We start from the raw sequence: 12,604 nt of genomic DNA, 5'->3' as shown, positions 1-12,604 counted from the left end.
CAACCAGCCAGACAAAAGAGAGATAAACAACAGGATAGATAACCGATGTATTTTAACAAGCTGATTTGTCAGCGGATATAGCAATTAGCTGGAGCTGGCTTAACTGGTTCACTATTCAAGGTGAAACCAAGAGGAGACGCAACAAAGGGTTCTAAAGACCGCATATTTCATGCAGCCATACAAAAGCATGCACTGGGAATAACTCAAACCGGACACACATCGGAACTATGTTGGCTTGTACAACTAAATATAGAGAAGATCCAGTTAAAGCACAGAAAACAAGGTGATAAACATCAAAATTGGGTTTTTAGACGCACAGGGATTCAGTAAAATCAGTGGAAATAAAACAGTGTGTTGGTGTGTGTGTTTTCACATCTTTTTGCTCGACAGTCGTAAATCTTTATTGGTGGTTTTAATGGGTGGGTCTCCGTGATTTGATGAACAGCATTTGTGCCAAGTGTATCGTTCTTTCACACTTTTCACGGCAACGTCCCCAGGTGGGTTCAACACAGCAGAAAACAATCTAAATAAAAGGCAACCCGGCAACAGGAAAGCACAATCAAGTCCTGACATTAATTGTGATACTCTGCAGCTACTGCCTATTCACATGCACTGACACGAGAAATTCCTTTGCAGCGCCAAAATACATCATTAAAAGGTGTGAACCATGGCTGCAACAAAAAACGACGCCCTGAGTGTGAAAAAAAGTCATGTTCTAATTTTCAAAAGAAATCATGATGGACGCTTCAGTGACCGTAACCATGATCAGTTAAGAGAACTAAAAACAACAACAACAAATTTAGATGAAATTAAAAACTGATGGAATCGAAAATGTCCATAAAAATTAAACAAGCAATTCGGAACTAGCAAATCAGCTTGAAATTATTGACCACTTTTTTTATACAAATTGAGTAACTCTTAAAAAGAATTTGCATTTGAATAGCCATGGATACAACACACACAAAAAAAGGCATAAAACATCAGAAGCCAAAAAAAAAAAAAAAAAAATGAGCCTTAGGAGTGATATCCTGTAAAGGTTGTTGTGCTTCAATAGTTTGTGATTTATGCAAGTATATAGTGGATTGGTCCAACAGAGGGGTGTAACGACCACCTAATAAATCACTCAGTTTCCTATACACCAGGTACTGATTTATGTATATTGATGACATGGAGATTCGGTAATCAACCATCACCAAGGGAGGAATGAAAATAAATGGAATGCACACATATACATAGATTCTCCAAAAAACACTGACTAAATGGTCTCCATATGCGCTGGTTGAGGTAAAAATTGCAAAAACAAGACGAGTTAAAGTAAGCAAGTACGGCATGTTTTCCAATTCCTTGAGATCCTTACTCCGTAGGCATCCTAATAAACACGTAATTAAAACAGCAGCGAACACAGACTTGTCTGTAATCACTTACTGGTAGTGTAGTCTGGGGAACTCAGCTGATTTGTTGACCAAGACCATCACACGGTGTCGCCTGGCTGTAGACAATGTTGCTCATGAGAGAGTATGCAAAAGAGGGGGGCCCTGTATGCCTCACAGGCTACCTAAGCCAGTGACAACAATGAAGGTGGTATTTAAGCAACTACCTCCAGGGGAACCAGCCATTGTCTACTTTAATTACATTTGTCAGAGTCCAACACCTCCGATCGCCTATGGCGCAAGTTTTGCATGATTGCTTTTCCCCTCGCTTTACAGTTAAAAGATTGAGTCACTGACACCCGAAATTATCAACCCGCAAGTTTCAACTGAAAGACTTCACTGGGCACCCATTACGACCCCAAATTTTGACAGCATGTGTGCGCTACGATCTAGAAACATGTAGCAAAGTAATGAAATAAATGGATCTAGAGTGAGCTTAGAGTGTTTGATGTGTTCTAACAACGGCAGTGGCTGTCAGAAGCCCCCTTGTATTTATGCTTGAATGGTGTGAAATAAATTTCATGGTGATGTATTGGTGGCAAACAGGTTGACCTCAATTCACAGCCCAATCACATAGCTTAAGTGGCAAAATGACGCTCCCCCATCTTAGTGAAAATCAGTTGCACATCAAGAGACAGATCTCATTAGTAGTGGGAAATCTCTACCTGCATAGCTACCAAATAAAAACCATGTTCCGTTTCCAGGCAAAAAAGGTGTTGGTGTGGTGATAAGAATTCCCTCCAAAAACCACTTCATCTTTTTTTTTTTTCTCTCTCTTCTCACCATTCCAGTGTAGACATACCTAGCTTATTCACCCAACCAGACTTTGTAAAGTGGGAGAGGGGTCAGGGTATTGTTCAGAGAGTTCTAATTGCCAGATTTGGCTGGACACTCTGAATAGAATGGTTAAATTAACAGCACAATAAATCATCAGTTTTCAGCGCTATCAAAACAAGGCTGTGTTTGACTACTGTTTTATATGTTAATACTAAACAAGGTATGGTACACAAACAGCCTGTATGATCACACCTTTGGTGCCAACAAGGGGATCATTAATAGGTACTACGACCATCCGTTACCTAGCACTCAAAAACCCCACCATTTTCAGTGTGACTCAGCATGTCACTGAAACTATGACAGAGCCTGAGCATGTAGGACACTTTACGAGTCCTGTTGAGAGGACGGATTTTAAAATATCCTATATCCTGCCAAGATCCCACAGCTGCAGTAGTTTTTAAATAACATTACATTACATTATAGTATCGGTATATCATCGTGCCCACTCGTCGTGCTAATTCATTTGAGAGGGACGAGAAATGGATCAATTGTCATTTCGAATTAGTCTTTTGCGGTGGGGATCGAAATCTATCAAATCTGTAGCATGGCTGAGCAAAACAAAGACTGTTTGCTATGTACTATGGGTAGTACTGTCTTAGGTTTGTCATGGCTGAGGACTCTCCATATGGCAACTTTAATGAACTTATTAAAATATATAATTTAGCCGGACACCTCAGACAATGTTCCATTAATGAATTGCACTTTATAGTATACAATGACGATAATAATTAATAACAGAATTATTATTTCACCAAGAGCTTTCACCATATGTTTTTTCAATAGTAATACAATTTTAATGAATGTAAGTGAATGGGTGTATAACGTGAAACACAAGCAGTTTTATAAAACTGCCCATTTTGCCATTAAATATTTCCTGAAAATATTGTAAATTTCAAAAATCCAATTGTCCTCTGCACCCACAATGCAAGATAGAACGCAATGCGAGTTGTGTCATATGATACTTGTGTCACCCTTCTGACATGACATGGTGGTACATTGTGCCAAATTTAGGCTACAGGCATTTACAAATCAAGTCTGGAGTGAGTACACAGGAACGCTTTTATTGCTGAATTTCGGTTCTGTATGCCGTAAGTGATGGACAGAACATAAAATAGTGCTGCAAAGGAGTATGGTTTTAACTGACAGGACACGCATTAGAATCAAGATGGCTGACACCTACAAGTGGATAAGAGGAACCAGAATCTGATTACCTAATGCAATAATACAGAATGCTACGCTTGCATTTTACTTAAACCATGAGAAGCAACTGGCCAACTAACATGCAAGTGTGAAAAGAATTAAAAACATTTCGCTTGCTCCTTATAACAGATAAATAAATCACATTGACAATTACAAGTAATAATGCGTAGAACAAACAAATTTGTAACTAAACTTTCAAAAGTGTTTAAAGACAATTTTTTTGTTGATGCTCAAAAGAATAATCTCCATCACAAAAGAGAATGAGACAGTATTAATAGGAGCTTTTTTTTCGCTGGCAGTATGGAGACACCCATCCCTCCCTGCCTCCCAGGAATATTATATCCCATCAAATTACGCTTAGATAGCCGGGCGTCACACAGTGGAAATGCATGCAGATTTAAGTTTATAATGCAGAGCTTTAACATCCTAGTTTGTGTATTCAAGATACGTGGTGGAGGTCGCAACTTCCATCAACTAACAAGTCTCTGACCATGGACAGTGGATTTTTATATTTATATGGCAGGGTAGATATACACATGGCTTCACTATAAACTATTTTATTGTAACTCTCGCCAAACTTCTGACGCTACACTTTAATTTAAAACCAAATGGACACAATTTCTTATTGGCTGCAGGTGTTAATCAACATTTTTGATGAATTGTTTTGTGACTGATGACAAAAGATGACTGTCATTCAAATAGGTACCGGTAATATCGGAAATAAGGAAATGTATAGAATATCATAATCATAAGTCAAGGGCAATAACATTTTGTTGAAGTAAACATTTTACTGGGTTTTTCCAAATTACGGGAAAAATCATCTGACATAAAGATAAAGATCAAGACCAAGCACATGGTCGCATTAGTAACATTTTGCAAATTACCTGACGGTGACTGTTTAGCACAAGTTCCTCTAGTTTGCTGGAGACAACTCAAAGTTCAAGAGTTGGCACATCTCATCAATAAATATTGGAATTTGTAGCCATAAAAATGGAACAGTGTTGGAATATTTAAAGAATTGATAGTGGTACATATGATCTGGTAAAATGATCCCTATTTACAGAAGAAATTATTCCCATTTCATTTTTTTTCCTCATCTTCTATTTATAACTAGATTCTACACTGCATACCAAAATGGGCTCAGATTTGTAGTTCATTCAAGGTACAATGTGTATATAATTGTTCTGGCAGATCATGGCTAAATGGACATGCTTGATTGTTCAGACTGAGATAGGGGAGCTATGTTTGCTGGGATAGAATGTTGAAATGTTTCCTAACAAATCAAATTCATTGGACTTCTTTCCTCTCAATCTCTGTTTCATCTTCTCCTTAATCTACACCTTCTCTTCATTAAATCTCTGTTCCATGACCATTCTAGCCTAGGCCTTCCCTCCAGTCAATCTCTGTTCCATGACCATCCTAGCCTAAGCCTTCCCTCCAGTCAATCTCTATTCCATGACCATTCTAGCCTAAGCCTTCCCTCCAGTCAATCTCTGTTCCATGACCATTCTAGCCTAGGCCTTCCTTCCAGTCAATCTCTGTTTCACGCCCATTCTAGCCTAGGCCTTCCTTCCAGACAATCTCTGTATCTTGCCCATCCTAGCTCAGGCATTACCTCCAGACAAACTCTGTTCCATGCCCATCCTAGCCCTTCCCTCCAGTGAAATTCTGTTCCATAGTCCCTACCTTAAGCCTTCCCTCAAGTCAACCTGTTGTATGCCTTTTTTAACCTAGACCTTCCCTCTTGTCAAACTTTTTTCCATACCCTACTAACCTAGGCCTTCCCTTCACTCGATTTTTGTTATAGGTCTCTCCTGCATTCAATCTGTGCGGACTTCCCATGAGCAGATAGTTTGGCAACAGCAGCATAACAAAGAAATTGCACAGTTTTAAAATAGTTATATAAAATCAGTGACCAATTACATACAAAGCCAACAGGTGTGGTAGGAAAATGTGCAATCTAATTCCCTACCACTTCAAGTTAAGCCAAGCACTGAGGTCTTCAAACACATTGGAAACATTTTGACACAATATCACAACTGATTTGGCGAGGACTCCTTTCTCTGCAGGCACTCGTATTCAGACTTTCCAAGAGAGCATTTGCACAAAACACTTGGGGACATGATTAAGATGACTATTTAGCACACCTGAGGATTCCCCGCCTCTCTAGAAGTGTTCAATTAGACCACAGTTGGCCGAATCACACTCAAAAATGTGTACCAAATGATAGCCCAACAGAACAGGTGGTGAATGAAAAAAACTTGTAAATTTATAAATGAATTCTGTTCTTTTGAGAGGCCTCTGTTGCGGGATTTTTATCACCTTCAAAAGCTACTTGAAAGCAATTAGGCAAAATGTTCGGGCGGAGGGAGAGAGTGAAGTCTGAAGAATGAGACTTAGACTGAGATTTAGGAAAGGAGCCTCTTCATCACCATAACTTTTCACAAACCTTGTTATCATGGTCATCCTTGGTCCTGGCAATCCATTTAGGTTGCTAGGCAACTATGGCACCTATATATTGGAGAGGCACTCAAAACCCCCAGTCTTCAACAATACTGTTTATTATCTGAAATGAAAAGAATAAAGATGATTAAAACCTAAATGCTTCAAAATTCACACTTTTATATTGAAAGCTGATAACAGCCATTGCTGACATGACTTACAATGACTTGATCATTAAATCGTACAATTATCAATGACAGTCTGCATAACCTGTATTAGTACTTAAAAAAAAAAAATGGATCACATAAAAAAAAAAAAAATTCACATACTTTTCCAGAATTAAAAGAAATATTTGAGCAAAACTGTAATCAGTGTGAATTATCTCTATTCGGTCCAAAATTAACAAACAAGGTACAGAAAAATCCATTAAAATGTGCAAAGTTACGGTGTTCAAAACCTTAAATACATCAAGAATTAGCTCATGCATGACGGTGACAAGAACCAATATATTCTTATGTCATAAATAATGATCACTGATAAGTTATCGCAGAGTACATGCAATTCGAGTCAAAGCTGGCTATTCATAACAAACTATAGCCATTGTTTTGCCACCTTATCTAACTGAATTGATTGAATTGGTTCTTCAGCAACACTTATTAAGTTTAACGGATGGCAATGTTCAATGGGATGTGGGGGGGGGGAGCGTTTTGAGGTAAAAGATTGCACTGATTGGGTTATTGTTCTCAATGGCCTGAAAATTATTAATTTATCCAGAAATCACTATTTTGGAAATATTTGATTGAAGTCGCTGTGATTTTCTGGTTTCATAGACGCTTCAACTGCGGCAGACTGCAGCAAATCACTATTTTTTTGCGGTGGAAGGCTTTATTCAACCTAATGACCCCATGGGGTGGCAGCGGGTACATGCGAGGCTGGCAGAAAAATAGGCACTAATTAGATGATCAGCTAGAGGGTTTATTCATCTATAACCAGTAATATCTGAAATTGATAGAAGCAATTTGTTGTGTACTGGGGTAAGACAGACCAGCCATTGTTCAATTAGCTGATGTTTCAATGTTCGTCTTCTGTCACCTTCCGGAGCTCTCCGGGGCACCCCCACACTAATAACTGATTTGAGAGGCAATCCAAAAACATCGTCAATATAGCCAACCCATTTTTCACACTCATACAGCAGGCGTTGAAATATTGAATACATTCCCATCGCTGCATCACACATTTAAATTTCCAGAGTAACTCAGAAAACATTTGTACATGTATATGGTATTACCTGCAAAACCAAACTCTCACATGCCATACATACATTTACATGTACTCCATGTATTGCATTATAATGAAATACACCAAAGAAAAAATTCACATTTTAAAAACGAATTCTACCTAGCATGTATTATACACAAGTGTTTGAAAATCTATTAGAGAACAAAAATGTAATTTCTCAGGAATAATATTAACTACAGCAGGGAAACTGGGCATTGAAACATCATTAGCCAGTTTGAGCTAAAAAAAAAAAATGTTTGGAGTAGACACTGGGCGGATCTGTCCACTTGAGAAAACCTCACAGGAATAACAAATCAAGCATAATTTCAAAATACAACAATCAGAGAAAATTTCCACTAAATTGTTTTTCCTCCTTTGAGGATTTGCCACATAAATTGGTAAATACCAAGAGACCTGCGGGAAAAGATGAAACTATCTTCCTCAAATATCTATTGCTTCAATTTCACGGTGAATACTTTGTGGAAATATAAACTAATATGGTGGTGGCAAAATAAAAGTTACAAAAATATCAAGCATATTAAGAGATAATTACATTCATTTACTTGGCTGTCTAAAATATAAAAAAAAAAAAAAAAGTTACACGACCCAATTAATTGCTTGGAATGAGTCCAGAATCCTACAATTGTATAGAAATTTGAGCTGACGCATTTGAAGTTCGGTAAAAAGGGAAGAAAAAAACAGTATGGCATATAAAAAAACCTACTGTTAAAAAAATATAAAGGACACTGGATGTAAAGCACTGGGTCAAAAATGCAGGTAAGAGTGAGTGAAAATGGGTAGCTATAGCAAAAATACCTTTTGACATCGAGTAGCAGAGAGCTGTCGGGCTGCCAAGCAATGAGCTAATACAGATTGCATGGTGATTTTTACCATTGCTATTTGGAACACTATTATTAGCATAAATAATTAAAATGTATTCACCCACCCAAGTCGGGCTTTGCAACCACTGCAATATGCAGTGTAACTGACAGCAATGCTGGAAGATGACTTAAACTGTCTCATTGGCTACTCCCTGGATATGTGAACAAACCACGACAAAACAAAATCCCAATATGAACACATTTCAATGAAAATTCTCCCGCACTCTCGGCATAAAGGTTTCCAGGAGAAATACTTCATTCACTCTTTGTCACCCTGCACACAATACTAAATTTCCCCGAGTGTGGTTCTGTCACGTACAGTAACAATTACCATAACACTTTTCCCAAGCAAAGTTAATCACCGAGTGACCAGAGTGTGCTCCTCTACAGCTGTGTTCTGCGGACGAGAAACAACAAGCCCAATGGGCAAATATTTTTCCAACAATTTGTCCTGACACTTTTAGCTGTGTGCCAAACACTATAAATACTTTGTAGCATTTCTGTATTTTCTCAACACGAACACAAAGGCCGAGCCTCATGCAAATGAGGCCATGCTTTCACCGTCTCTCCTGCATATCGCAGCTTTTGTCTTGCAGACAAACAGTAGTAACTCCTGTACAAAAGCCAATACTTGTGTACCTTACTATGAGTGAATTATTTTCATTCATCCCAAGCTGGCTAGTATTCTATTTAGCCTGCCTATTTACAGCGTTAACACCTGCTTATCAATCTCTTATTCTCTCTCATCCCTCCTTTTTTTCTCCGCTAATCAAGTTTAAAAAAAAAACAGCCACCAAAGCGAACAATTAAAGATGTCAGCATTTCTGACACCATTTAAATGTTCGCATGATCTTATCAAACTTATAAATATAAATGTAAGCTACAAACACCCACCCGCCCTCCTTGTATTGTTCACCCCTGATGTTGCATTTACCAAGGTGACAAGAAAAGTTCATAGGTGAAACACTTTTGGTAGGAATTCCGCAGCAACAAGAAAATGCTCGCCAATACTACAGACCTTTGTGAAGAATAATGATAAATCACCTGATAAGGACGTAGTCGCTACCGTAAGGTAATTGAGCATCAACACGGTGGTGGTACTGTTGGCTCTACCAGCTCTCCAACTTTGCTCCTGACTTCCATACCCTTGAATGGTCCACCTGTATTGTTTGCCCTTACACACTGCGGTATCAACTTTATATTGACAGAGTGAGACCTAGATGGATATTGATCACTGGAAGGCTGAAATCTGGCAACCACCTGATGGCGATTACTAAACGTAAAGAATCGTGTATTTGCCTAACGATTGGGTTATTTGCCACGCAGAATCTATTATCTATATACACAGCAGCCCACCTGTGCCAATCTTCTGGACAATCTAAATATAGGTGCAATTCAAGTATTGACGGAACATGACAGTATATCAATACCAGATGTGGTCGGCTATCATACATACACTTAGAACCCTATTTATCAGGGGGGCTCAGGAAGTTGAAAACAGGCCAACGTAAAAACACAAAACAACTTTGTTACGCATTTATTTCCTGAGAAGATTATAGTTGATCTAGCTAAGCCAAAAGAATAAAACAAAACATAAATATACGTAACATTGAAACTTTTTGTCTTATTTTAAAAGTACGCTTCAGAATAATTTGACATAAAACAATAGTTGTCGCTTGCCGATGACTGCCGAGACAACTAACGGAGATAAAGCGAAGCAACAAACAAGTTAGTGGCGCAGAGATCTCAAACACAGTCAAACAGGAAAGGTAATCTGGAGTGTTTAAGACGTATGTACACAGCATACCTGTGATACTAAGACGCAGTACTGACACAGAGTACAGACCTCGATCACACACTCTAGTTGAAAAGAAAAACAGCTTTTAACACATACCACATACCGTGAATTCAAGCCGATCAGTAGAAAAACAAGCACGAAACTCGTATACTTGCATACGCTCAGTAAAATGGCTGCACAAGGTGAAGTGATTTGGGGAAGCAATCCTGCTGTATGATGTTGGCGAAGGACATTAACACAAGTGTATCAATTGTCCTGGTAATGTACTAAAGTCCACATAGCAGTTGTATGACATACCAGAGTTGTAAAGCAAACTTAAAAAAAAAAAAAATTCAAACCTTATTGAAAGAAATCATTGAAAACAGCACTGAAGTATTTTTTCATGCACTTTTTTTTTAACTCAACGATGAGGCTTGAATTGTCAGGTGAATGGACAAACTGATTCAACAGGTTACCCATTGAAACAACAAACTTTACTAATCAAAACAACAAACTTGTTGTTTTCATCACATACACATTACAATCTGTGTGGGACTTAGATTATATTGTTAATGGCGCAATCTCAACACCAAACATCTTCATGCTTATCAGGAGGCCATTATTTTTTTAATAGCGGGAGGGGGGGGGGTTGACTAATATAATAAAAAAAATTTAAAATCATATACATTAGCAGCTATTAAGGTCTGATATTTTTACTGGAATTTATCACATACTTTTAGTTGTTATTTCAGTGTTTCAGCAATAGGACAAGCAGTGTGCCATCTGATGTAACTGGAGGAAAGAAATAACCAACATGGTAGAATGAAATACGATGGTACCAGTATTTCTTATCTTAAAACTATTTTTGACTGAGGTAGAAAGTTTAGTACTCTGTTAAATTATAGCTACAAATAATATCCGGGTACCCATTGTAATTTCAAGTAATCAAACACAGCATTTCCTCCCAGTGCATGGAGCTTGGAGCTCTAGCATGTGCCACTGAAGATGATAACAATGATGAGTTTTATTTCATCATAATTGTAACACTTCATTAACTGAAACCTGGAAATTAACAGCGCGAATTGTACAAAAATCGTGACTTTAACAATGAAAAAAAAGTCTTCTGCTAACACCTGAGGAAATTACTACTGTATATGTTAGCTCCATTTCAGAATGCGAACTTTAATAAAAAAAAATGTCCAATCGCAGAGGAAGTCATCTTTCATCAAAAAAGCAGAAAATAACTCAAGGTTACGTTACTTCCTTTAACCTGTGAGAGAAACATGAAATCATAGCAGTGGCAATGCTCCCTGGAGTTTTCGCCCAGTGAACTCAGTAACAAGTAAATATGACAAACAAATCAGTGAGACCGATTGCTACCAACTAATGTGCAACTACATATGTCTGACCCAATCTCTTTTGAGTGACATATTACCTGGGCATTATAATTAAAATTATTCAATTGAAAGCATCCTGACCTATTAACTATCAGGACTAGAGGATCAGTTACCGCAATGCTATTATATCCCAATGCTTTGGAACGGGGTCACTAATCGAGTCACACCTATAATAGTATATAGGAATGCACCCTGATGTAGTGCACAAAAAAGGGAAAAACAGAGAAAAAAAAACATTACACACTATAGAGAAAGAGAATAGAGATTAGGCACAAAAGCATGGTGGAAAATCTACAAGTGAGAGGAAGAAAAAAAAACTTACCACGTTAGAGAAAGCGCACTGTAGACCTTTTCAGTTGGAAGAGAAAGGGCGCAATGAAACAGATTGGATAGTGTCAAGGGAAGTTAGTTGAAAAGGACTCAGATTGTTTACAGTGCAGACAAAACCATAAAAGCCGCACAGGTGAGGCACACGGCAAATATGTCAACTACAAACGCCATTGGAAAGCTGCAAATCAGAAGGATTATACATTGGCACTGATTTATTCACTTTGTGTCCCTGTCAGACTTTGCACATGTCTAATCCTTGGACTGAGCTTCCGCTGCTATAGTCTCAGATGAAAAGGCCGCGAAAGAGAAGGCGAGAAAGAGGGGGACAACACACCAGATGCAGAATTTTCGTAAAGTTTCTTGTGCAGGGTTGATTTGAGCCGACTAAGATATGAGAAATGTGGTCCTTTGGTGAGATTTGCTGGCATCACAATGGTGTGCAGTCAAGCAATGGAGTGGACTGTGATGGGTTTGCACCTGTGTTCAATGACATGACACTTTGGATAAAACACAATGATTAATCTGTTGCTCTGCTCTATTTTCAACAGCTATCAGGGGCTTAATGAGGTGCTAAATGTTACCAAAGCCAACATGTGTTGTCTACCAAAATAAGGAGAAAAAACCAGAAGAAAATAAAAAGTCCCACCAGCAGGGTGAGCCGAGTGATAGATAAATAATTCATATTACGTGTTCCTACCGCCACCAGCGTGTTGCTGATCAGTGTTCTAAGTACAGTGATGTCAACAATCGAGTTATTGTGTGTCGCATAAAACGAAGAATGCCATTTTGGCAATATGGGTGGACTACATCACCACAAAGCTATGCGTAAATATAAACACAGGTGTTCGACAAATCTTGTGAAACTATGACAAAAAAAATCGAAATAGAGCCTGCATTATGATTATAATTAATAAATAAGCAGAAACATTTTTTTTATGCAAACTTACTGAATTTTGATCAGACAGAATGTTGAATAAGTCAGCTTGAGCAGGGAGCTCTCACTAATCCAGTACGTTCAGCATACGTACACGG

General features: G+C 38.2%; 1 protein-coding gene across 8 annotated transcripts in view; it reads right to left on the bottom strand.

Moving 5' to 3' along the window:
• The window catches only part of LOC100374044 (repulsive guidance molecule A), an 89,272-nt gene that overhangs the window by 8,142 nt on the left and 68,526 nt on the right, over window positions 1–12,604 (bottom strand). For 3 of the 8 annotated variants that reach the window (XM_085507145.1, XM_078013858.2, XM_085507151.1), the window contains one exon: window positions 5,917–6,033. In XM_085507145.1, coding sequence (XP_085363271.1) covers window positions 5,917–5,933 — 17 coding nt within the window. In that variant the 5' untranslated portion in view covers window positions 5,934–6,033. Of the gene's footprint in view, window positions 1–5,916; window positions 6,034–8,003; window positions 8,156–9,112; window positions 9,270–9,969; window positions 10,092–11,564; window positions 11,630–12,604 lie in introns of those variants that run through there. The other 5 variants (XM_085507147.1, XM_085507150.1, XM_085507149.1 and 2 more) reach the window with 5 other exon arrangements.

Source organism: Saccoglossus kowalevskii, chromosome 13, assembly GCF_978046115.1.
Source record: "Saccoglossus kowalevskii chromosome 13, keSacKowa6.1, whole genome shotgun sequence".
In the NCBI taxonomy this organism is placed as follows: Eukaryota; Metazoa; Hemichordata; class Enteropneusta; family Harrimaniidae; genus Saccoglossus; species Saccoglossus kowalevskii.
Note: the sequence above shows the minus strand (reverse complement) of the source record. Positions and strands in the feature narration are given on the sequence as shown.